We start from the raw sequence: 27,599 nt of genomic DNA on the forward strand, positions 1-27,599 counted from the left end.
CTGCAGTGAGAAGCCCGTGCACCGCAACGAAGAGTAGCCCCCGCTCGCCGCAACTAGAGAAAGCCCGCGCGCAGCAACGAAGACCCAACACAGCCAAAAATAAATAAATAAATAAAAAATTAAAAAAAAAAAAAATAAGTTTCTTTTTACAGCCCCTTCCCATCTCCCAGTCAGCTATACTTCTGAAGCTCTGGCCTCCTGTCTTGCCTTGAGCTTTATGCCCTTCTCTTATGTTAACAGACATCCATCAGGGGTCACTCTGAAGTTCTCTTGGAGACGGCATAGCTCAGTGATTAAAAGCAGTGACTCTGGGGCCTTCCTTGGTGGTCCAGTGAGTAAGACTCTGCGCTCCCAATGCAGGAGGCCCGGGTTCGATCCCTGGTTGGGGAGCTGGATCCCGCATGCCTGCCGCAACTAAGAGTCCACAATGCCGCAACTAAGACCCGGTGCAGCCTAAATAAATAAATAAATAAATAAATAAATAAATAAAATAAAATAAAAGCAGGGACTCTGGAGTCTGCCTGCCTAAGTCTGAACCTCAGCTTTACCAATTACTAGCTGTGCATCATCAGGCAAATTTCTTAACTTCTCTAACCCTCATCTGCCAAATGGGAATAACACCTCATGGGATTGTTATGAAGATTAAACGAGTTAATGTAATAGGAAAATGCTTTGAATAGTGCCTGGTACATGGTCTGTAATATACAAATGTTGGATAAATAAAATAAACTGTGAGAGAAGCGACTCCTGTACGCCTTTCTGAGCCAGAAGATAGAGCCACACGGTGACACACACTGCAGCAACACAGAAGCCAGAGAATGCAGTTGTTGGCAGTGGAATTTACTGTTGGGCTATTACAGACTGATGACTGAATATTAAGTACATTGGATAAAGCCAAGAGGACAGATTAGTATCTAGAAAGCACTGATGGAATTTCCCTCTAGAATGCTGGGAAGGAGCTCTACCTTCACAAGACAAACTTCATGGCTTCTCAATTGTGAAGGGGACACTGGGGGTCTGAACGAAGTACCTTTGCCAGGATTTAAGAGGATCCATCTTTCACACCTATCAAAGAAGGAACTTGCAACACAGCCTCTCTCTGAGTCTCAGGACAGTGGAACACCCCAGGGCTGGTGGGCAGGCCTGCTGGGGAGAAGATACAGTGTGTGTTAAATGACTGACATTGGGTGGAACAAGAGGCTGGTCTCTGACTGGTGAGTTAGACACAGTCCTGGGCAGGAGGCCAGATTAGATGGGTTGGCATTGGTCCCACTCTTCAGACCCATCTATCTTTGGTCTCTCAAATTAAACCCAAAGTGGCATCCATCTTCACTCTGGTCTCCCATTCCTTCCAGGAAGACTTCCTCCTTTTCCTGCCAAGCCTGATGTGGTGGAGCAGAAAAGTCCAATGCTTTGGTACAGAGTAAATCTTTTATCTTGCCTTTGAATGCACTTTGAATGTTCTTGGCTCATTGGCCAGACATCCATGTCCTCTGCATAGTCACGTGAATTGGTCTCTAGAGGATATGGATTCTGTTCGCTTGATTTGGCCAGAAGAGACATCACTCAGCACAATTACTTTTAAAAGGCATTTGATTACAACTAACCATACTGAAAGCACATTTTCCAGACAAGAGCCTCACCTGTTGATGAGGTTGCATCCAGTTTTCTTTTTAATTTTCTCAAGCTCCTTTCAGATACATATTGTAAAACAAATACCCTCAATTAAGAGATAATTGATATTGAGAAGCCTCTCAGACCTTCTTGCCCCCAAGTGGCCTGAATTCCCTTATGGCATGGTTAAGGGCATGGGCTCTGGAGTCTACGTTTCGTCTCCAATACTTTGCTAGCTGTGCAACATTGGACAAGTTACATAACCTCTCTGAAAAACGTAAACCCCATCAGCAAAATGGAGTTAGCTCATAGAGCTCTTTGAGAATTAAGTAAAATAATGCAATAAAGCATTTATCACATTACTTAACATATAGTACATGTCCATACATCATCCTTAACAGCTGCATTTTAAAATTTGGAATTCATTTGCTGATTTGCATTATCCTTCCAAGGGCAAATTGATTAGCCTGCCCACCCAAATTGTAAACTCTGAACGACAAAAATGCATTTAACATAATTTTTAATCACTGCAGAGACATTAAAATTTTTGATGACTTATTATCTATACCAACTAGTGATTCTCAAAAAATTTTAGGTCACAGGCCATTTCCACAAAACGAAAATTTCCATAGAATAGTAAACTTATAATTTGTTTATCTCTGCAAAGAAATCACCACAATTAAATATGTTCCAAGAAAATAATTCAAAAGAAGAAATACATATATACATATACATATCCTATTTATACCATCATTACACAATAGTAAAAAATGGAAAAATATACAATAATAGGGGAATAGCTAAATGAAGTATGACATAAGATTACTGGAACTTTTGCAGTCATTAAAACTAATGACTATTAAAGAGGGAAAAGTATTTACAAAATAAGTGAAAAGACAGAAATCTAAAACCATACATACAATTACAACTATATAAAAACCAAGTATAAAATATACATTTATGTAACTTTTACCCTCTATACGTTTGCAATTTTGAACTTTGATAAGGATGCATGAGTATTATTTGGGTAATTAAAAACTAATGGATGTACACAAACATTAGATGAGGGTACAAAGGAAGGAGAAAATGTGTTAAAGATTACGAATTAATTTTTAGTACAATCATCTTCTTTTTTTTTTTTTTTTTTTTTTGGCCGCACCGCACAGCATGCTGGATCTTAGTTCCCTGACCAGGGGTTGAACCCGTGGCCTCTGCAGTGGAAGCGCGGAGTCTTAACCACTGGACCACCAGGGAAGTCCCAGTACAATCATCTTTTGTAAAATGTCAAAGTTAATATCTTTTAAATAAAGATAATAGAAAGATAATAAAGATAAGAGAAATATTTAGAAGAATAGCAGTGCTTTGAGACATTAACATAGGATATCATGTTTATAAAATTATTTAACAAATATTTATTGGTTCCACCTTGTGCGGCGCTCTGTACTAGGTGCCAGAGACACAGTAATGGACAACATAGACTTATCATGGGAGGCAAGTTGTGGACAAGGAAGTTTGGGCATTCATCTTTCTCACCAGAATCCTCCAAATCAGTCCTTATCAGCCCAAACTACCTCTTTCAAAAAGCCTTCGGGCTTCCCTGGTGGCCCAGTGTTTAAGAATCCGCCTGCCAATGCAGGGGACACGGGTTCGAGCCCTGGTCCGGGAAGACCCCACATGCCACGGAGCAACTAAGCCCGTGGGCCACAACTACTGAGCCCACGTGCCACAACTACTGAAGCCCATGCGCCTAGAGCCTGTGCTCCGCAACAAGAGAAGACACCGAAATGAGAAGCCTGCGCACTGCAACAAAGAGTAGCCCCCCGCTCACCGCAACTAGAGAGAAAGCCCGTGCGCAGCAACAAAGATCCAATGCAGCGAAAATAAATAAATAAATACTAAAATAAATAAATTTATTAAAAAAAAACCCTTCATGAGAGGTAGCATCTCATAATCTAAATCTTTCTACCTCCTCTCTCCCCACCCCACCCCTAGCCAAAACCAGCCAGACTTGTGTGACTGTGTCCCACTCCTTCCAGTAATCTGCTCTCCCTGTCTGGCTTTGTTCACCCCCCAGGCAACAAAATGCCTTAACCCAGCAAAACTGAAAATATCCCCAGAAAGCTCCTAGGAAAATGACCATGATTTTAGCCTGAGTGGCCTTCCAGTACCTGCTTCTACAATTAGTGAGTCAGCTTTGATCTGATCTAAATTCATTGTGCACATGTTGCCACGTTAGACACGGTGACAGTGAAAGACTCCAGTCCTCTTGGTGGAAACCAGATCCACTCTGGGTAAACAGTTTTCAACGCTGGACAAGGGGGGTTGGGGGACACTCCAGGCAAAGCAAACCGGAATTGCAAAAGTACATAGTGTGACACAAAGCAGGGAGGCTGGGGTGGAGGGTGTATGTGGGGGGATGACAGCAAATGGGGGCTAGAGGTAGGTAAGAGCAGAAACAGGAAGCAGAACTTTCTGTTGTAGGCGGGGAGCACCGGGGAGTTTTAAGCAGGGGAGTGACATGATCTGACTTCCATTTTGGAAAGTTCACATTCACAGAATGAGAATGGATGGGAAGGGGTCTTCTGACTAGAGATAGAGGAGCTCGCATTAAAATAATCTGGGAGAGGGCTTCCCTGGTGGCACAGTGGTTATGAATCTGCCTGCCAATGCAGGGGACACGGGTTTGAGCCCTGGTCCGGGAAGATCCCACATGCCGCGGAGCAACTAAGCCCGTGCACCACAACTACTGAGCCTGCGCTTTACAGCCACGAGCCACAATTACTGAAGCCCGTGCGCCTAGAGCCCGTGCTCCGCAACAAGAGAAGCCACTGCAATGAGAAGCCCGCACACCGCAGCGAAGAGTAGCCCCTGCTCGCCACAATTAGAGCAAGCCCACACGCAGCAGTGAAGATCCAACTCAGACAAAAATAATAAATTAAAATAACCTGGGAGAGATGTGATGGGAGTCTGAACCAGCGAGCAGATGCAGAGGGAAGAGGAGGGGCCAGAGTTGAAATGATTTGAGAAAGCAGAATCGAGGGTCAGAACGTGGTGACTAATTGTACAGAAGGTGGTATCAGAAAAGCTCCTATGGTAACTCCAAGACATTGTGTCCTGGAGATTGTCACCGACCAAAGCCATACGTTTTTCTCCCCCAGGGTGTATTTATTTTGAAGAATAAAGGTGAAACAATTTCCCTGCACACGGAAAGAAGACACAGTCTTCCATATTGCACCAGACCAATCTCTTAGAATCACGTTTCCCAAAGTGGTGGAATAAGAGGTGTAAAAGTGGTGCAGGGACATCAGAAACAGTGACTCTTGTGGACAGAAAGGTTTCCTTTTTCTATTCTCTTTCCATCCTGATTAAGTCAAGGTGAAATCCTCAGTAAATCTTTAGTACCTGATAATCTCTTTTTGAGCCAGAGAGAGAGAGAAAGAGAGGGAGAGCGCAAGCCCACTTCAGGTTCAGAAACTTAGACAGACAACAGTACCAAGCTAGTCATTGTTTTGTTTTTCTTGAAACATACATTTAGGCTTATCCCTCTATTTAAGACACATGATTCTGGTTTTCATTTATATAAATATTTTAAAGTTTCCTTTTGAAATACATGTACCTAAAAGGGGAGATGTGAGTTGATTTAGGAAAAATATTAAGTAAAACATGGTACATGAGACGGGAATTCCCTGCTGGTCCAGTGGTTAGGACTCCGCACTTCCACTGCAGGGGGCCCGGGTTCGATCCCTTGTCCGGGAACTAAGATCCCACAAGCCAGGCGGCCCTGTCAAAAAAAAAAAAAAAAAAAGTACAGGGGATATGCATATGTAACAAGAATCATGGCACATGAAAGGCTGAAGCTTAAGAAAACCTGTCCTTAAAAAAACCTATGGCTGGTTAGGAAGATAAATCCCAAATCAAAACAAATCTTCAGGGACTTCCCTGGTGGTCCAGTGGGTAGGACTCCACACTCCCAATGCAGAGCTCCCAGGTTTGATTCCTGGTCGGGGAACTAGATCCCTCGTGCATGCCGCAACTAAGAAGCCCGCATGCCACAGCTGAAACCCAGCACAGTCTAAATAAATAACAAATAAAAATAAATAAATATTGAAAAATCTTCAGCATAACCTAAGTATGTATAATTAAATAAGAAGACTGCAGTTGTCTGGAAGGACCCAGTGATTAGGGTTTTGAGCAATTATGAATGAGGATGAATTTAGGGCTAAGGGCTCAGCAGGAGTAGGGGGTGATGGAGCTGAGCATATACCAGGGAAGAGTCCCCTTTTCCTGTCAAAATCCCCAAGTGCCCCCCGGGGAAGGGACTTCTCCCTTGAACTGAGCAAGGCAGCCTGAGAGGTCTCCCCAGAGAGCAGCACTGTTTCATCTTGTGGTTTGTTTCTGCAATCAGCTAGGAAATAAAGTCTTCAAATTAAACTTTTCCGGGAAAAAAAAATGTACTTGAGGGAGAAGCAAGGGACAGATAGATATAACTATATTAGAGGTTATCGTGAGCCTTAAGAAGGTGGTGGCTTCCTGCTTAGCAGGTGGTTCTTCCAGGAACCCAAAGCCCTAGACCCCAAAAATGGGTACAACCACTCAGATGTTTGAGAGAAACATCTCCAGATGGGGTAAGCTGCTGCCCCAGGAGCCCCTGATGGGATGTCCGGCTTGGTCCACGGTGGATGACTTCGTCCCCGACACGGTGTAGACCTCAGTGAGAGGTGCCTTCATCCACTGGCATTTCAGCTTCAGTTCTTCTCCTTGGGAGGATTTTCTGTTTTGTTTGAGTGAAGGGTGCTATTTTCCACAGTGTACTGGAAGGGATATGCTGACAGAAAACGTGAGACAAAAGCAAGGAAGCCAAAAATGATAACCTTTGTTCCCCACCTCTATGATTCTTGTGCTTTGGCTGCAGCTTGGGGAAATCACGTGGCCAGCCAATAAACCCCACGCGGACAGAGGCCCCATTATGCAAACCACCTGAAAGGATGGTATTTAATCAAAGGACCTCAAGAAGCTAAAACCCTGGCCTCTAAATTCTTGGCACTTTCAAAAGGCAAACATCAAGGTGACTCTGGGTGAGAAGATAAAGGCTCCGTAATGCAGAAAGTGAGAACAGAGAGCCTTTTAACGGTCATCTGGCACAGAGAGGCCCTGTCCCTGCTTAGGCAACTCAAGGCCACTACACTGAGAACTGACACCAACAACAAGAAAAAAAGAGCACCTCGTGGCTTTAGAGCTGTGTCCTATCAAAGTGGATGCCCAGGTCCTGGCCTCAACTGGGACCTTATCAGAGGGTATTAAGGTTAGAGACTTGACAGTGGGAACGCTGGGCCAGCTCCCAGCTCTGCCACGCTCAGCTGACTGGCCCTGCACAAAGCCCTCAACCGGTCCAGGACCCCCACCCTTCCCTCGTATGTTAACAGAAAGATGATAACACTCATCACGCAGGGTGGTCATGAGGCTCAGAGAGCAAATGAGTAGATCACAGGGGAAGACTTCTGCTTGCTCCCGTTTTCAAGGATCCGTATGGAAATTAGGTGTGAATCTACAGATGTTAGAGATCAAGGTGTGTGATATGAAAATATAGTTACGTCATTGTTGCTGTGGTTATAATCACCCTGGCAGTCTTCCAGTGTCTCATCTATTACATCAATTCTTTCAGCAACCCTTTGAGGAAGGTAAGGAAGGGCGAATAATAATTATTTCCATTTTACAGGGGAAAGAGAGGCAAAGAAGTGAAATGCACTGTCAAAGGCTGCCTGGCTGGTTTGTGTGGCAAGGCTTTCTGATCAACCCCATCCAACAGAGCTGGATTTCCACCTCTCCAACAGGTGCTAATAGAGCCTGACGGCCCACAGATGAATCGTAAGGAGAAGAAAGGGAGGGGAAAGCTGTAGATCAGGAGACTTCAGAGACATATCAACTGTTGATAGGTATGAGGGTTCTTTCTGTGGGAGATGAAAATGTTCTAAAATTAGATTATGGTGATGGTTTCACAACTCTGTAAACATACTAAAACACATTGATTTGTACACTTTAAATAGGTGGATTTTATAGTATGTAAACTATATCTCAACAAAGCTGTTAAGAAAAAGATATATCAGGGTTTTTTAGGGTTTATGCTAGGGATGCATGTTTGGGTGCTAAAACTCTAAAGAAATGCAAGTAAGTGATTACTATAAAAGTCAGGATGCCTTTCAGGTGGACCGAGGGTTTTGTGATTGGAATGGGGCACATGAAAGAGCTTCTGGGGTGGGCAGCAAGGTTTTCTTTCTTTTTTTTTTATAAATAAATTTATTTATTTGGCTGCGTTGGGTCTTCGTTGCTGCGCACGGGCTTTCTCTAGTTGCAGTGAGTGGGGGCTACTCTGTTGCGGTGCGCGGGCTTCTCATTGCGGTGGCTTCTCTTGTTGCAGAGCACAGTCTCTAGGCACGCGGGCTTCAGTAGTTGTGACACATGGGCTCAGCAGTTGTGGCTCGTGGGCTCTAGAGCGCAGGCTCAGTAGTTGTGGCGCATGGGCTTAGTTGCTCCGAGGCATGTGGGATCTTCCCAGACCAGGACTCGAACCTGTATCCCCTGCACTGGCAGGCGGATTCTTAACCACTGGGCAACCAGGGAAGCCCAAGGCTTTATTTCTTGACCTGAAGGGTAGTTACAAGGGTGTTTAATAATAATAATAATTATTATTCCTTACGCTGCACATGTGTATTGTGTAGTTTTCTCTGTCCATTCTGTTAATATAATAAAATGATTCTAAAAAATAGGGGAAATCGAGTATGAGATGATACCATGTGCCAGCCAGACTGTAAGGACCTCCCCCCACCTCCTGGTTTTCATGCCCTTGTGAACCCCATCCCCTTAAATGTTGGCGGGACCTGCGACTTGCTTCTAACCAATAGAATAAGGCAAAGGCGATGGCATACGTGTGATTACATGTCCCTGTGGTTACATTATATAAGATTTAATGTCCACCTTGCTAGGAGACTTGATCTCCCTTGTTGGCTTTGAAGTAAGCATCCATGTTGCAGAGGCCCACCGAGTAAGGAACTGAGGGTGGTCCTCAGTCTGACAACCCACAAGGAACTGAATGCTGCCGACAGCCACGTGAGCTTGGAAGCAGATCCTTCCCCAGTGGAGCCTCAGATCTCACCTGGCCCCAGTTCACACCCTGACTGCAGCTTGCGAGATTCCAAAGCAGAGGCCTCAGCTAAGCTGTACCCTGACTCCTGGCCCACAGAAGCTGCGAGAGAATAAATGTGTGTTGTTTGAAACCACTGAATGTGTGATCATAGTATTACACAGCAATTGATAGCATGCCCCTTGTGTGTGTGTAGAGCGGGTCCCCTAAAATCAATCTCATTGTCAGTGATGCACTAGGACTCACAGAACTCAGCAAAGCTGTTACACTTACGGTTACAGACGATTACAGTGAAAGGATACAGGTTAAAACCAGCAACAGAAAAAGGCACATAGGGCAGGGGCCAGGAGAGCCCACTCACTCCTCTCTCAGTGGAGTTATGGGGACAATGCTTAATTCTCCCAGGACGACGTGTGACCACACACACGGAACACTGCCAACCAGGGAAGCACATAAGTCTTGGTGCCCAAGGCTTTGACTGGCGGTCGGTCATGTAGGCAGACGCACCGCCCAAGTGGCTGACCTTAGTTTCCAGCCCTTCCAGAAATCAAGCTGATACTGTGCGGCCCAAGGTCCTCAGATAAATACACTCTTATCAGGCAGGATATTCCAAGGGCTTAGATATTATCTCCCACTCAAGAGCCTGTCCTTTCTTTGGACCGTGAAGGGTTTGAACAATGCAAGCCTGATGAGTTAAACATTTACTTTGCATCCCTTAACTTTGGAAGTGAGATACTTAAGTCAAGTTGACACCCTGCTTGAAGGCAGAGAGACCAGGAAATCAACATGCTTTAACACCCAGGGAATGTTTATACGTTTATTTGCCTCATAGTCAGAGAGTTTCCAGGGAATAAGCCATACAGCCAGAAGGCAGGGTGCAGAGGAAAGGCAGCAGAGACTGGGCACTCATACAGGAGCTTCACCTGATCAGCCACAGAATAGAAGGCAAGCTTTCCCTCCTCAAGGTCCAGCCAGATGCCCACCACACTAGGTCTGTTTGAGCCAAGGACAGTTTCCTTGACCATGTGCCATGCAGAGAGCTGGCTAGTCCCTTTCCACTCTACACACCAGGAGTCCCTGGTCCTTCCCAAGATCTGGTCACGCCTCATCCCCCGGGAAGCCACCCCAACTGCCCAGTGGCTACAACGCTGAGTGTCCACTTCCCAGTACTGCTGCCCAGAAGACAGAGCCTGGGAACATAAGGCCTGGCAGGAGGCAAACCTCTCATGACTCCAGGGATAGGGCTGTGGGCTGTGAGATACAGTGATCCTTGGACACCTCCAGGCTACAGGAGAGGCTCCCTAGGTCAAAGGTTGGATTGATGACCCCCGGGGAAAAAAACCAGAACATGACTAGCTACCTCTGATGGTTCATGCTAAGAGGTCTTCAAATAGCAAAAAGCAGCTTTGTATCTTTTAGTGTGATAAAGTTTTACACATACTGGCATTAAAATTGGTGCATCAAGGGACTTCCCTGGTGGCACAGTGGTTAAGAATCCGCCTGCCAATGCAGGGAACACAGGTTCAAGCCCTTGTCCGGGAAGATTCCACATGCCACGGAGCAACTAAGCCTTTGTGCCACAACTACTGAAGCCTGTGCGCCTAGAGCCCGTGCTCCAAAACAAGAGAAGCCACCGCAATGAGAAGCCTGTGCACCGCAATCAAGAGTAGCCCCCGCTCACCACAACTACAGAAAGCCTGCGTGCAGCAACAAAGACCCAACGCAGCCAAAGATAAATTAATTAATTAATTAAAAATATAAATAAATAAAATAAAATAGGACTCCTGTTTACAAAAAAAGAAAAAAGTTACAGTCAGATTTTCGGCTGTATAGGCGTTTGGTGCCCCTAACCCCCATGTTGTTCAAGGGTCAACTGTACTCCCCAGTAATTAAATTTGTATTACAAATAATCACCCCTGCTGGGTAAGCTGCACCAAAATGCTTATCAAAACTCTAGTGTGGGGGCTTCCCTGGTGGCGCAGTGGTTGAGAATCTGCCTGACAATGCAGGGGACACGGGTTTGAGCCCTGGTCTGGGAGGATCCCACGTGCCGCGGAGCAACTGGGCCCGTGAGCCACAATTACTGAGCCTGCGTGTCTGGAGCCTGTGCTCCGCAACAAGAGAGGCCGCGATAGTGAGAGGCCCGCGCACCGCGACGAAGAGTGGCCCCCACTTGCCGCAACTAGAGAAAGCCCTCGCACAGAAACGAAGACCCAACACAGCCATAAAATAAATAAATTAATTAATTAATTAAAAAAAAAAAAAAAAAACTTTAGTGTGCATGAAAATCCCCTGCAAAGTTGTCAAAAATGCAAATCCTTGGGGCTTACTCCCGGAGATGCTAACTCAATAGTCTGGCCATGGGCCTTGGAGTCTGCTTTTTGTTTTTTTAAGGGTGGAAAGATTTTTAATTAATATTATGAAGTTACCATAATACAGATATCAAAGCCACAAAAAGAACATATAAGGAAAAAAAAAAAACATAGGCCAACAAACCTGGAGATTATCTGCATCCTTATTAGCGTTACAGAGAGTACCGGGTCATACCTCGAGAAACACTGTGCCATTTAGGCTGCGTGATTTCCGTGGCAGCTCATGGTGTGTTTACATAGGGTCAAAGGAAATCATTGTGATGAGGCAGTCAAATCGCTTAGCAGCTGTTAAAGCGCTGACTTGAAGAATAACTAATCTATTGTCTTAAAAACAATCTTGTGAGAACTTCAGGGAATGATGTTTCAGGAAGTAGGGATATATTCAGATCTTATGTTTTAAAACTGTCCTGGACTGGTCCAAATAATCAAAATCAAAATAACCAAAATAATCAACGTTGTACTTGATAAGGCATACTTGAATTTTCTAAGTTAAATTTTAAAAATACTTAATATGTATACTTAATTCCTCAAAAAATTAAAAATAGAATTACCATATGATCCAGTAATTCCACTTGTAGGCATATATACAAAAGAATTGAAAGCAAGGTCTCAAAGAGATGTTCATACACCCATGTTCATGGCAGCATTATTCACAGTAGCCAAGGGGTGGAAGCAACCCAAATGTCCATCGATGGATGGATGGATGGATGGATGGGTAAACAAAATGTGGTATATATATGTGTATAATACAATGGAATATTATGGAATATTATTCAGCCCTTAAAAGGATGGAAATTCTGACACAGTCAACAATATGGATGAAACTTGGATCTAATAATATGGATGCTAAGTGAAATAAGCCAGTCACAAAAAAGATAAACATTTCACAATTCCACTTATATAAGCTATTTGGAGTAATCAAACTCATACAAACAGAGTGGAATGGTGGTTGCTAGGGGCTGGGGAAGGAGGGTATGGGGAGTTACTGTTTAATGGGTATAGAGTTTCAGTTTTGCAAGATGAAAACGTTCTGGAACTTGGTTGCATACAATATGAATATACTTAACACTATTCAACTGTAAACTTAAAAAGGTTAAGATGGTGCATTTGTTGTATGTATTTTACCACAATTAAAAATTAAAAATGCACACTTAAGTAATCATAGAAAGTCATAATTTTTTCCCAAGATATCATGTTTCTCCAGTTAAATAAGAAGAAATATTTCAACCAGAGCAACACCATTAAACATTATAAATGTTATAAAACATTTACATTATTATTTAAAATTCACTAGGACACACGCTAGGATAAATTTCAAATGGATAAAAGATTTATATGTGAAACCAAAGATTTAATATAAAAGTGTACATACACACACACACACACACACACACACACACACACACACACCACTTGAGGTGGTGAAGTTTTCTAAATAAAATTTAAAATCTAGAAGCCACAAAAGAAAACACTGATAAAATGTACTACTTGAAAATATAAAAATGTCTATATGACATTCTAAAACCCACACTAAACAGAATCAAAAGATAAATGACAAATGGGGAACAAAATCTGCAATTCATATCACAGACAAAAGGCTAATCTCCCTAATTTATAATGAGTTCCTAAAAATCAAATTTTTAAAGGACCAACAATACAAGATATAAAAAGACAATTCATGGAGAAATGCAAATTAAAAAGTACAGTACACAAATATATCACTTGTTTTAAACCCATTGGATTGGCAAAAAAAATACCAAAGTTTGACAGCACATTGTGTTGGCAGGCTTGGGGGACAAACATTTCTTCTGTAAGAGTGCCAACTGATACAACCCAACTGGAGAGCAGTTTGTCAACGTTATCAAAATTGCAAAATTTACTCTGTGACCCAGCAATCCTTACTGGTAATTTAACCTACAATTATCTCTGCACTCATATAAAATGATGTATATACAGTAATTGACTTCAGCATTGTTTGCAATTATAAATAATTGGGAATAATCATGCATCCATCAGTAAAGCGTTGAGTAAATAAATGTTGGCATATCCATAAATTGGAATATTATGCAGCTTTAAAGAGAAAATGCTTGAGGTACTGATTTGTAAAGGTATCAAGATATATTAAGTAAAAAAGGAAAGCAAAATGCAGAACAGTGTATACAGTATGCTAACTTTTGTGTAAAAAAAAATATTGGGGGAGATAAGAATATAAATTTGTGTTTGCTTGTACTTACAAAAGTAAATTCTGAAAGGACACTTAAGAAAACTAGTAAAGGTGGTTAACTGGGGCAATAAGAGGAATTGGACGAGGGTAGGAACACAATACTTTTGTTGTGTCTTTTCATATTTTTTGATTTTTGAATTAAAATTTTTAAATTTAATCCTCAAGTTTAAAGCTCGATTTTAGATTTTAAATTAGGAACCCATCCTAAATTTAGGAGCACACAGGAGCTAAGAGGGCACTTTATTTCTCAGATTGTTTTTGGAACAATTAATAAACTGTACTCTAACTGGTTTCCTTAAGAAACCTTTCCCAAGGAATCACACTTCTCCACTTAAGTAAGAAACTTTTTTTTTTTTTAAAGGTTAGACTTTATTTTATTGCCTAGATTCTTTTTTTTTTTTTTAATTTATTTATTTATTATTTATTTATTTTTGGCTGTGTTGGGTCTTCGTTTCTGTGCGAGGGCTTTCTCCAGTTGCGGCAAGCGGGGGCCACTCTTCATCGCAGTGCGCGGGCCTCTCACTATTGCAGTGTCTCCTGTTGCGGAGCACAGGCTCCAGACGCGCAGGCTCAGTAGTTGTGGCTCCCGGGCCTAGTTGCTCCGTGGCATGTGGGATCTTCCCAGACCAGGGCTCGAACCCGTGTCCCCTGCATTGGCAGGCAGATTCTCAACCACTGCGCCACCAGGGAAGCCCAAATAAGAAACTTTTTAAGCAGAGCAAGATGATTTAAATATCTAAAAGCTCTAAGAGATAACGTCTCTAAAGCATACAAAGCTGGCCGTGGCCGAGTCAGGAGGCAGAGGCAAGCGAGACTAGAGCACTTGTCTAAGGGGCAGGTGTGAATTGTTTTTCAATCCTGAGCCAGGGAACAACAGCAAACCTAAAAGTCAGGACAGAAAGGTTGTTTTCTACATTGTTACCCTTTATTATTAAACACACTGGCCAGAGATTACAGTTGAGTAGAATTTATCAAGAACTATATACAAAGTTGCATGCTTCATTAATAAGGACATTTACTAGTGAAAAATAAAAAGCCACCTATTTCTGAATCTCTTCAGGTAGATAACACAGATGCATGGTGAGCTAGCAAAATCAGGTCTAGGTTCTGGATTTATAGGTCTTAGAAAACGAGTTTCTATCTATTAAGGGCCTGTGATACAGCACACCTCCAGGCAGGTCCAAAAACACATCCAGTCACAAAAATAGCTCAGCCCACTCATTCACACCACAGGGATAACACAGCTGGGCTCTCAGATCCTGTCCCCAAAAAACAAAGCCATGGAACGCTGCCCCAACTTCCATAATTAAACCTCCTCTACCAAATAAAATCAACTCACCCTGCATTTGTTCTTCAAAGGTCTCTTTCCTCGTGAAGTTTTCTTGTAATTTTTCCTGGATCTCTTCTAGGTCACGGAGAATGTCTCTCATTTTCCCCTCAGGTGTGTTGGAAGTCACTAGTTTTGGAGAAGCCAAGGAAAGGTCCACCCCATCTGACAAAGCCTATTGATGAATCATTTAAAAAAAAAAAAATAAGAAGAAGGAGAAGGAGGAGGAGAAGGAGAAGAAGGAGAAGGAGAAGGAGAAGAAAAAGAAGAAGGGAAGGAAGGAAGAAGGAAAAAAGAAAATCTCCTAAGGAATGCATCAAATATATTCCAGTTCTACCAACCATCTATAATTTTCTACTTACCTCCTAACGGGTTTTTCAAAACGTAGTTAGGCCCTCAATATATATGCCTTGAAAACAATCTAGAATAATACATAGTATGGCAAAAATATTAGAAAATGGCGATTTCTTGGTGATGGGGCTATGGATGATTTTCATTTGTTTTTTCAACTGCTATGTATTTTCTAGTATTTTGTACAACAGATATGGAGTTCTTAGCTCATACCCCCAAAAAGTTTGAAAATTTTAGGCCCATCTTATAGGGGCTTTACAAAATAAATAATACAGATAGTCACTAAGATAAGCTACAGAGGCTGAAATAATCTTCCCCAGACTGCTATCATAACTCTTCCTAAGGGCCAAGACAAACATGTTGCCTGCATACAGGCCCTGCTCTCTGGGGCCTCCAACACACACTCCCTGATTTTCTTTAACTTCAGGTCCTGTTATTCCCCAACACAGCCTCTCATCTGCTCACCACCTTCCCACCTTCAGCACCTGACTTTCCTTCCCAACTTTGCAAAATCCATTTCCCATTCTTTTTGCCAATCATAACAGGAGTAGGTACCACCCGTTGAATATTTTCCACTGCTCACCTCTAATTTGCCTAACAACTTTCCAAGATAGGTTTATTATCCCCATTTTACAAAAGAGGGAGTTCATGGAGGTTAACTATATTGCCATAGCTAATTTGATTGTCCCACATTTTCACATTGCTCAAGCACTTTTTTAAGCAAGATCTTTTTAAAAAAATCTCCACATTAAACCAATGAGGTGCAGGCCATGGATCATTTTTTGTTTGTTTGTTTTACAGATAGAAATCTGAGACTCAGAAAGGTGAAATGACTTGTCCAAGGTCATAATACTAGTGAGTGGCAATGTCAGGACTGATGGACAGACTCTCAGACCTTCTACCCCAACACACTGCATCCCTGAGGACCCATTTATTCACTCACTCCAATACACTGGGTGTTTGTTGAGCACTTACCATGTGCCAAGCACTGTGTTAGGCCTGGGAATACAAGAGTGAACAAAAGAACAAAAGCCATCAAGGTCACTGCCCTCATAGAGTTTAGAGTCCAGTGCAAGGGAAGAGGGATGAAAGACATTAATAAATTATGGTGCCAATCATTATCAAGTCACAACTGTAACAACTGCTACAAATGAAAGGTTCATGGAATCATACATAAGAGCCTCTAATAAGGGGATTTGACTTGTTCAAGGAAATCAGTGAAGGCTTCTCCGAGGAAGTGATAATCTAGCTGAGGTCTGAAGGATGAGCAGGCACTACCTACATGACAGAGTAAAAGAAGAACATTCCATGGTGATGGGAAGAACTGTGACACTCTGGAGGGAACAGATCAGAGCAATTAAAAGGCTTTGGTAGAAATCCAGGCAAGAAATAGTCATAGGATTGGATTAGAGTCATCTTTAACGAGCTCAAGAATAGTAAATAGGGAGCTTCCCTGGTGGCACAGCAGTTAAGAATCCGCCTGCCAATGCAGGGGACACGGGTTCGAGCCCTGGTCCGGGAAGATCCCACATGCCGCGGAGCAACTAAGCCCGTGTGCCACAACTACTGAGCCTGCGCTCTAGAGGCCGCGAGCCACAACTACTGAAGCCCGTGCGCCTAGAGCCTGTGCTCCACAATGAGAGAAGCCACTGCAGTGAGAAGTCCATGCACCGCAACAAAGAGTAGCACCCACTCGCCACAACTAGAGAAAGCCTGCGCACAGCAACAAAGATCCAACTCAGCCAAAAAAAATAAATTAAAAAAAAAAAAAAAAGAGTTTAGAGGCAGGTTCAACAGGTATCTTAGGAGGAATACTAAATGTTGGCAATAAAGTACCAACTATATGTTTTACCAAGATCCAACAACATCTGCTATATTATTTATTAGTAGGTACAAGTGTATCAAAACTGTTGACTTGTTGTTTGTTTATTGACATCCTTCACATTTAAAGAAACATTCAGATGAGAATGCTAAACCACTCCACTTCCGGAGCTTCATCTGCTCAGCTGCCTGGCTGGGAATGAGAGGAAGTTTTGCAGCCAGCACATTCTGGCAACACCCTCAAGACCTGGTCATGGTCACCTGAGGCAGGCGGGGCCCAGACTTCAATGGAGAAATTTGCATTACCTCCAAAAAGAGGTCCTACGGAGAGCCACAGAAATACAAGATGTTCATCATCTTACTCTAAATAAACCAGAGTTTTTAGAACTTCGGAGGGACATTTTTCACTTTTTAAATTATGCTGGAACCTCAAAAACTGGAACCAGTTTTTCATCTCTAAGAAGCACTGACGTCCCTCAAAATAGCATGTGTTTTGGAAGCCATATGCAGACTATTTTATAGAGGAGGAGGCTGACCACAGGTAACATTGTTTGCTCTTAAATTTCCAGGTCTCACTCTTAAATATTCAGGCAGCTGGAATTCTGGAATGGAGCCCTTATCTAGACACCTGAACAAATTTAAAACTTTAAAAAATAAGCGTGTTGCTTTTTCCATCCATAAAAGAACTGCACACTCATTGTGGTGAATTTAGAAAATGCAGAGAATGCGAAAGAAGAAATGTTTTAAATTATCCGATATCCTACCATCCATAGGCAATCGTTTTAACTTAAAAGCCAATGGAAAGTATATTCAGTCACTATAAGCTATACCAACAAAGAGTTTTAAGGACCTGAGGAATAATGCTGTATTTATTTATTTATTTATTGGCTGCACCACTTGGTTTATAGGATCTCAGTTCCCCGACCAGTGATTGAACCCAGGCCACAGCAGTGAAAGCTCTCAGTCCTAACCACTAGGCCACCAGGGAACTCCCAATGCTGTATTTATAACCAAAAAGAAGAGAACAGCTTTATTCATAATTGCAAAAAAAAAAAAAAAAAAGGAAATAACCAATATGTCCATCAAAAGGTGAATAGATAAACTGTAGGACATCTACGCAATGGAATATTATTTGACAATAAAAAGAAATGAGCTATCAAGCCACAAACCTTAATTTTGTTTAATGAAAGAAGCTAGCCTGAAAAAGCTAGATACTGTATGATTCCAAAGATACGACATTCTAGAAATGGCAGAACTAAAGAGATAGCAAAAAGTCAGTGGTTGCCAGGGGTTGGGGAGAGGGAGGGGGTACAAAGAGGTAGAGTGCAGGGGATTTTCAAGGCATAAAACTGTTAACTACAGATACATGACTTCATGCATTTGTCAAAATCCATAGAATGGTACAACACAGAGAGTGAACCCTGATGTAAACTGTGGATTTTAGTTAATAATGATGTATCAGTATTGGTTCACAAATTGTAACAAATGTACCAAACTAATGCAAGATATTAATAATAAGGGTAACTGTGAGGGGTATATGGGAATTTTCTGTACTATCTGCTCAATTTTCTATAAGCCTAGAACTGCTCTAAGAAATAAAGTCTATTAATTAATTTTTTTTAAAAAAAGAGGAGTGGATAGCTCCAAGCTCTTTTACCCTCCACCAACCCCGCCCCCCCAACACACACACACACACACACACACACACACACACAGAGAAACGTTGCAAGACAAGCAGAAACTGTCAGAACCAACTTTGTCAGAACTTTGGCAGACACTGACTCAAAAAAGCACAACCTGGGCTTCCCTGGTGGCGCAGTGGTTGAGAATCTGCCTGCCAATGCAGGGGACACGGGTTCGAGCCCTGGTCTGGGAAGATCCCACATGCCGCGGAGCAACTAGGCCTGTGCGCCACAACTACTGAGCCTGCGCGTCTGGAGCCTGTGCTCCGCAACAAGAGAGGCCGCGATAGTGAGAGGCCCGCGCACCGCGATGAAGAGTGGCCCCCGCTTGCCGCAACTGGAGAAAGCCCTCGCACAGAAACGAAGAGCCAACACAGCAATAAATAAATAAATAAATAAAAATTAAAAAAAAAAAAAAAAAAAAGCACAACCTGGCAGTAGGAAAGCTTTGTGGCATTTTGACTTGTCCTTGCCCCATTCCCTTCCTGGCTCAGTGATGGTATTGAAAATTCCCAGCGTGAAACTCTGGTCCTGGTTCCCAAAGAAGCAGAGCAGATCTTATTCACAAACCATTGTGTCTGTCTGTTCTAACCTGGCTGGGGGCTGCCTGAAGGAATGACACAGGGTGCTCGTCTTTGTTTCACCTAACCCAGAGCTCAGACCAGAAAGGTGGTGAGTATTGCTCAGAAGTTCTGCAAGCGGAGTTAAACTTGCAGGTGTCTGGGGCAAAAGACTGTGGTGGAAACAGACAATAACCTAAGTCCCAGAAGCAAATAGACTTAAGTCCCAGGAGCAAAAGTTGGGGAAAATTGGAATCCTACTTTGTTAATGGGAATGCAAAGTATTGTTGTTGCTGTGGAATGCAGTTTGGCTGTTCCTCAATAAGTTAAACACAGAATTACCATATGATCCAACAATTCTACTCCTACCCAAAATAACTGAAAATAGGAACTCGGATACTTGTACATCAACGTTCACTGCAACATTACTCGCAATAACCCAAAGGTGGAAACAATCCAAATGTCCATCGATGTTTGAATGGATTCAAAAAAAGAAAAGTGGTATAATCATACAAGGGAATTATTATTCAGCCACAAAAAGGAATGAAGTTCGGATACATGCTACGACATGAATGAATCTTGAAAACATTATAGCAAGTGAAAGAAGCCAAAGCCAGAAACAAAGTGACAAATATTGTATGATTCCACTTCTATGAAATATCTAGAGTAGGCAAAGTCATAGAGACACAAAGTAGAATAGAGGTTACCAGGGGCTGGAGGGCAGGGGAGGGAGAAATTATTGCTTCATGGGTACAAAGCTTCTGTTTGTGGTGATGAAAAGTTTTGGAAGTAGATAGTGGTGATGGTTGCACAGCACTGTAAATATAATGCCACTGAATTGTACATTTTAAAATGGTTAAATGGCAAATTTTATGTTATATAATGTAAACATATTTTAGCACAATTAAAAATTGTCAGAGAGAGTGGGTGCAGAAAGACTGGAAATAAGTGGAAAGGGGCCAGGGTGGATAGCGCCTAGGTTGATAGGATTTCTGATTTTGATTTTTTTTTTTTCTGCTTCTTCATATTTTTCTGAACTTTCCAAAGAACGGGTTCTACGTTCAGACTGAGAAAAGTAACGTGAAAATACAATCAGGAGGAGAGGAAGCGCCGTGGGGATAATGGGATGCAGTCGGCGCGCGCGGGCGGATGGAGGTCAGAGGGCAGTCTCTGGTCCCGCCTTCCTACCGGCAGCTGCGCGGTGCGGCCCCGGGGCCCGGGCGCTGGGTTCGGGCCCTCCAGCTCGCGCGCCTCCCGACTGTACTTGTCCTCCAGGTTCTGCAGCATCGTGTTCTTCCGCAGCTGCAGCGGCCGCTCGGCGCCCTCGCGGCAGGTGGGGCAGGACCCGTGGCGCCCCGCGCCCCACAGACCCATCAGGCAGTCGCGGGAGAAGCTGTGGCCGCAGGGCAGCGTGGCGGGCCGGGCCAGCAGCTCGTGACAGATGCTGCAGCCCAGGTCGTCCTCGGCCAGCCACACGGGGATGGCCGGGCAGACGTCCAGGCCCGCCCTGGTCCCCAGGCCGCCGCCGCTCCGCCCATCCCCGGGGTCGGCGCGCGGAAGTCAGGGCTACGCCGGGGGCTGCCAGCCCTGCGGCTACGTCTCCTCCTGCTCCTCCCTTGCTCTCCCTGTCCCCTCCTCCTTCGCTGCAGCTTGGGTCCACCCTTGTTTCCTTTTTTCCAGACCTTTTGCAAGCTGATTTATGCGCTGGGAAATGCGCTCGCCCCAGGCCGTTAGAAACCCGCTGATGTCCCAAAGATTTTCTTTAGCTTGATGTCCCCCACTCCCATCAAAGTGCAACCCGGGGACTTCCCTGGCGGTCCAGTGGTTGGGACCTCCGCTAACACTTCAGGGCGCGGGTTCGACCCACATGCCCCCCGGTGTGGCCAAAAGATATAGATAGATAGATAGAGATAGATAGGTAGATAGATAAATAGGTAGATAGATAATAGATAGATAATAGGTAGATAGATAATAGATAGATTAGATAGATAATAGGTAGATAGATGATAGATAGGTAGATAGATAATAGATTAGATAGATAAATAATAGATAATAGATAATAGATAAATAGATGAATATAGATAGATCGATAGATAATAGATTAGATAGATGATAGGTAGATAGATAATAGATTAGATAGATAGATAATAGATTAGATAGATTAGATAGATAATAGATTAGATAGATAATAGATTAAATAGATGATAGAGAGATAGATAGATGGATAGATAGATTAGATAGATTGATAGATAATAGATAGATAATAGATTGGATAGATAGATAGGTAGATAATAGGTAGATAGATTAGATAGGTAGATAGATAATAGATTGGATAGATAGGTAGATAGATAATAGATTAGATAAATAATAGATAGGTAGATAGATAATAGATTAGATAGATAGGTAAATAGATAATAGATGGATAGATTAGATAGATAGATAATAGATATAGATAGATTAGGTAGGTAGATAGATAATAGATTAGATAAGAAAGATTAGATAGATAATAGATAGATAAATAGATTAGATAGATTAGATAGATAATAGATTAGATAGATAGATAGATAGATAACTACCCCAACAACTCTTGGGAGGAGGAAAAGGAGCGGATTCGATTTAAGAACTCTTTTCTGAGAATGCGCCCACTAGGTGTCATCCGACCACTCCAACAAGTAGTGAGGGGTTGAAGAATACTCGGTGCGGAGAGCTGTGAAGCTCTTTAAAAATACTGATGTTGTTCGGCCTCCACTCCCAGAAAGTCTGATTTCATTGTCTGAGGTGGAGCCCCGGCGGGGTATTTTTAAAAACCTCCCCCAGATGATTCTAACGTGCAGCCAAAGTTGAGTGACCCCTAGACTTTTAAAATCGCTATTACAATGCAGAATTGAGCCACTGTTTCCTTACTGCTCTCTGCTGACTGAAAGCACATTACCCAATAGACTTCAGAACAAAAATACTAAAGTGTGTTTTCTTTTTTTTCTTATAATTTAATTTTTAAAAATTTTTTTCATTTATTTGTTTATTTATTGGCTGCGTTGGGTCTTCGTTGCTGTGCCTGGGCTTTCTCTAGTTGCAGCGAGCAGGGGCTGCTCTGGGCTTCTCATTGCAGTGGCTTCTCTTGTTGTGGAACATGGGGCTCTAGGTGCGCAGGCTTCAGTAGTTGTGGCACGTGGGCTCAATAGTTGTGGCTCTTGGGCTCTAGAGTGCAGGCTTAGTAGTTGTGGCACTCGGGCTTAGTTGCTCCATGGCATGTGCGATCTTCCCGGACCAGGGCTTGAACCCATGTCCCCTGCATTGGCAGGCGGATTCTTAACCACTGTGCCACCAGGGAAGTCCCAAAGTGTGTTTTCTTCAGGTAACAGGCCTGGCCCTGGTGGGGCTTGCTCTCTTCCTCCTCTCTCATTCCAGTCCCAAGTGCATTACAAGTAGAAAATGTAAGAGCTGGAAGAGCAAAGTCCCCAAGAGGCAAAGGAACTTACAGGCTTACACAGCAATAACTGAATGGCAGAGAACAGGGCCTGTATCTCCGTGATCTGTTGAAATGAACTAAAAATGTCTTATATTTTATTTTACCCCATATTGCCTGGTGTCAAAGTAGGTACCAGATAATACAAATTTGTGTCTATTTCCAATACTGGAAATGACAGGAAGTAGTCCTTAGCGCTGCTCATCTAAGTTTCCAGCTCTTTCCCCGTCTAGGCACTTGGTAGGACTGGCACTTCTCTGACACTCTTGAAACACATAGAAGTAATACTTCAACTTCACATCAGCTTAAAAAGGTAGTAAGTCGTTGCATCTTTTTCTGCCAGCTGCCCTAACTACAGAGATGAAATCGTAATTTGGTGGCCCCTGCCGGCCCACACTAGGACATGCAGTAAAGGAGAGAAATAAACCTGAGATATGTTTAAGTTACTGAGATTTAGTGGGTGCTTGTTGCTGCAGCATAACCTAGCCTATCCTGACTGATAGATCACCTGGATTTTGTTCCAGAGACTTCTCATTTGAAGTAAACTCATAGCTTCTCTGCGCCTGTCTTTTCTGGAAAAGAAGCATGATTCCAGGCACATATGCTTAAATTTTCCATCTTAACAAATAAAATTTCCTTTGATATAAGCCTCCTACTAGCCACCCCTCCTTCTCTTCTCCATTATACACCCAAATTTCTTGAAAGAGTGGATTAACTAGTGGTCTTCAAACTTTTTTTTTCTTGGACACCTCCTAAAAGTTTTATGCAAAAACATGCTGTGGTTACAAGAAAGGAGGGAGGGGTAGGAGGGGTCAGCCTTAGCTGGAAAAATACATGAACAATTTCTTCCTTTACATCAGAAATTTTATCATTCTTTCATCTTGAACTTGTATTTCCATTCCACTTTCCTCACAGAACTCTATGCTAAGGAGTATATTTTATGACGAAAGTCTTTTATAACTTTGTGATCACTTTCGTCACTTTGTTATAATTCTCTGCAACAAAAATATGTATATATATTGAATTTTCAACCTTTTTTACTTCTTTGGCCGCGCTTCCCCTGACCAGGGATCGAACCCGCAGGGAGTCTTAACCACTGGAACTCCAGGGAAGTCCCTCTTTTTTACATCCTGTGACCAAAAGGCTCTTGTTAAATTTTTCTCCTGGATTGAATTATCATTGCAATTATTACTATCAATCAAAACAAAAAATATTGTAAATTTATATAAATAATTTTTAAACAAAAAGTAAATTTTTATTGGAATTAAAGCTCTTAATGAGATGGATGGTCCATCTTCTTTTAAAAACACATTTATCTGTGGATGAACATTACTTCCCCACTGCAGCGTTATTGAGATATAGCTGACATTTAACATTGTGTATGGGGCTTCCCTGGTGGTGCAGTGGTTAAGAATCCGCCTGCCAATGCAGGGGACATGGGTTTGAGCCCTAGCCCGGGAAGATCCCACGTGCCACGGAGCAACTCAGCCTGTGCGCCACAACTACTGAGCCTGCGCTCTAGAGCCCGCATGCCACAGCTACTGAGCCTGCGTGCCATAACTAGTGAAGCCTGCGCGCCTAGAGCCCGTGCTCCACAATAAGAGAAGCCACTGCAATGAGAAGCCCGCGCACCGCAACGAAGAGTAGACCCTGCTCGCCACAACCAGAGAAAGCCTGCGCGCAGCAACGAAGACCCAACGCAGCCAAAAATAAAAATAAATAAAAAATTAATTAATCAAAAAAAACACATTGTGTATGATTCGATGATTTGACGTATGTGTATTTTGCAAAATGCTTACCACAATAAGGTTAGTTAACACCTCCATCATGTCACATAATTACTTTTTTTTTTACAGTGAGAACATTTAAGAGTTACTTTCTTAGCATCTTGCAAGTATACAATACAGTATTGTTAACTATAGTCACCATGTTTTACATTAGCTCCCCAGAATTTATTCATTTTATAACTGGAAGTTTTTACCCTTTGACTAACATCTCCCCATATCCCCTACCCCCAGCCCATGGCTACCACCATTCTACCCTCTATTTCTATGACCTCAACTTTTTTAGATTCCACACGTAAGTGAGATCATACAGTATTTGTCTTTCTCTGTCTGACTTACTTCCCTTAGCATAATGCCCTCAAGCTCCATCCATGTTGTCACAAAAGGTAGGATTTTCTTCTTCTTTTTCTTTTTTTTTTTTTTGGCAGAATAACATTCATATATATATATATATACACACATGTATATAGGTCTTCTGCCCATTTTTAAATTGGATTATTTGTGGGAGGTTTGGTATTGAGTTATATGAGTGATGAACATTACTTAACACTAGAATTAGACAAGGTTCAACAATAAATTCTATTTCTATTTTTTTAATAAATGTTAATGCTGAAAAACCTTGTTCACATATATAAATAGGTGACAAAATGCCACACATTTTATTGAACACTTTCTGAGATATAGTCAGCCCTCCGTATCAGCGGGTTCCATATCCATAAATTCAACCTACCTTGCATGGAATGCCATTTCATATCAGGAAGTTGAGCATCCAAGGATTTTGTTATCCACGGGGGTCCTGGAACTCATCCCATGCGGATACTGAGGAATGACTGTATCTATATATGCAAAAAAAATAACAGTGATCCATCACCAGAAATTATTTTTAATAATCTCTCAGCTGACAACTTGATTAGATTTTCCTTTATTTTATGTTGAAAGCAGAGAACTTGAAACCACCTGTGTTGCAAAAGTCATTAGAATTATCCACTTTCTTATTTTCTGGGAGGTAGGCTAAAAAGACTTTACCAAGGTTTATCAAACTACTATCAATTATACCAGTTACTCTTACTTAGAGGCATTTTGTTTAACCTGATATATTCAGAAAGGGCTAGGAAAATTAGAATATTGTTCATTTAAATACACCTTTGTTAATTTAATTTTTTTTTGGAAAGGTACTTTTGTCTTAAGTGCTTGAAATATATTTCCTTTCAAAGTTTGGAGCTGCAAATTTAGCTCATTCAATACATGCAAAATATGGGCTACAGAATCTTAACTGGAGGTGCCAGTTCTCATAGTCAAACCAGTCAAATCAGACTCATTTTCTATCAGAGAATCTGACATCATTGTTAAATTCAAGTAGATGTGTTAATACACGTTCCTGTGATGCTGAGTTCTAATGCTAAGTTAGATGGGAAAGGAGTTTGTGGGCAACTGCCATTAATATATTCTATCAGTGCTCCTTTGTTCACTTTGCTCTCATTGGATTCCTTAAGGGACAAAGCATATTTTGTCAGGGGAAGACAGAAGTCAGTAAACTGCTAACCTAAAATAATTGAACAACCAGTTAATTTTACCAGGAAAATGGGTTTATTTGGGAGCAGCAAAGAATTGCAATTCAGGACTCTCATTGGATTCCTTAAGGGACAAAGCATATTTTGTCAGGGGAAGACAGAAGTCAGTAAACTGCTAACCTAAAATAATTGAACAACCAGTTAATTTTACCAGGAAAATGGGTTTATTTGGGAGCAGCAAAGAATTGCAATTCAGGACGTGGAACTATGGTGAACCACATGCAAGTCCAGTTAAGCAAAGGACAGGAAACTCTTTTATAGAGAAGAAGGGGAAGCTGGGAGGGGCTTCTAGAAACAAAAGGTCCTTTGGAGGAAATTGGGAGTTTGAAGTACAGTGGCTTTTTATTGGCTGAGCTATTGCCAGGCAAGGAAAAATTTTTTCTTCCTCCTGCTGGCGGAAGTAAAGTTGTGTCACTTCCTGCTGGAGATGCAAGGTACTTCTCTTCCTATTAGGATCTGTATTGATGTGGAGTGGTATGTACATGATAGAGCTTCCCCCTTCTGGCCTCCTGACTCCAGTTTAGTGAGGTTTCCCTTTATTAATTTTCACAAGACATACATCACCCTTATTTCCACTCTATATGAACTCAAAACACCCAAATATAAGCCAAAACGTATTTTTAATGCCAAACCTTGTCACCAACAAAAATCTTCATTAAACGAAGGAAGTCACAAACCCTGACCTCAATGCCTTGACTTAAAAAAGGCTTCACTGGCACTGTTAAAAGAATGAAAAGCTACAGATTGGAGGAAAATATTTGCAAATCCTGTATCTGTCAAAGGACTAGTATCCAGAATCCACAAAGAACTCTCAAAACTCAACAATAAGAAAACAAACCATTTAATATCACATTGTATTGACAAAACTGTTTCATCTTTTGGGGAAAATTGATTTAACTCTTTTAAAGCAAAAGCATATTAGTTTGAAAACTGTGCCTCTCCAACTTGAATAAATTCATGAACTCTAGTGTAAACTCAGTATTATTTCAAAGGGATAGTGCATAAATTTAAGAGCAACTTCAATATCAATAAAGTGTCCTGCAAATTTTTCTTATAGTATTTTTGGACAATTTACATGTTACTACTGATTATAATTAAAGTGTTCTGCATATTGATTCATGTTACAAAAGTGTATAAAATTGTTACTAGTGATTTGTATTATTAAATGTTTTCATAGCAACATAAATTCTTGTAACTGCTTAGCTAAGTCACAAATTAACATTTCCTTAGAGTTTCAAAATTAGCTCATTCATATGCAGTGGGATGTCAGTGAGAAAACATAATCACACTGCCTTAGGTTTTTGATTATTGACTATTTTGCAAGCATTCCTTTGGTTTCAAGAAAATCTTGAGTTGAAATTAAGAGTACACTAAATAATTGTAAAACTCCAGAACTCAACCAAAAGCATTGGCAAAGAATATGAGATCACTGAATTGTTTTCCATTTCTTTCAACAGTTCTATAGACCGGCAGTGATTCATAGCATTTTCATGTACATGCTGAACAATTTTAACAACTGTATCCATGACAGTTTTCATAGTCTGTTTCAGAAAACTGAACATAAATATTTTTACTTTGTGTCATAAAATGGAACAAAATCATAAGAGAATCATCAGTCTCTTATTTTAAAATTTCAATATTTGAATTTTTGACCTAACATAGCTAAAGAACCATCTGTCATAATAAAAA

At 41.8% G+C, this 27,599-nt stretch overlaps 1 protein-coding gene across 1 annotated transcript; it reads right to left on the reverse strand.

Annotated features, from left to right (window-relative positions):
* Positions 1–901: 901 nt before the first annotated feature.
* RNF135 (ring finger protein 135) lies at positions 902–22,760 on the reverse strand. The gene is made up of 4 exons (XM_059906428.1): positions 22,663–22,760; positions 20,278–20,617; positions 14,688–14,850; positions 902–1,146 (listed from the first exon to the last, which is right to left on the reverse strand). Exons 1-4 carry the CDS (start codon positions 22,758–22,760, stop codon positions 1,043–1,045), a joined length of 705 nt encoding a protein of 234 aa, XP_059762411.1. The 3' UTR covers positions 902–1,042.
* Between the last annotated feature and the right edge of the window lie 4,839 nt (positions 22,761–27,599).

The sequence above is a fragment of the Balaenoptera ricei genome, chromosome 20 (genome assembly GCF_028023285.1).
Source record: "Balaenoptera ricei isolate mBalRic1 chromosome 20, mBalRic1.hap2, whole genome shotgun sequence".
NCBI classification, from domain to species: domain Eukaryota; kingdom Metazoa; phylum Chordata; class Mammalia; order Artiodactyla; family Balaenopteridae; genus Balaenoptera; species Balaenoptera ricei.

What these genes read in the sequence shown, in the direction of transcription:
- RNF135 (XM_059906428.1), bottom strand. Translation starts at nt 22,760, where the DNA reads ATGAGCAGCGCTAAGGACTACTTCCTGTCATTTCCAGTATTGGAAATA. An exon ending in TTGACACCAGGCAATATGGG is followed by an intron (nt 20,618 to 22,662) that starts GTAAAATAAAAT and finishes GGATGGGCGGAG; the next exon opens with CGGCGGCGGCCTGGGGACCA. An exon ending in GCCGCACCGCGCAGCTGCCG is followed by an intron (nt 14,851 to 20,277) that starts GTAGGAAGGCGG and finishes ATTCATCAATAG; the next exon opens with GCTTTGTCAGATGGGGTGGA.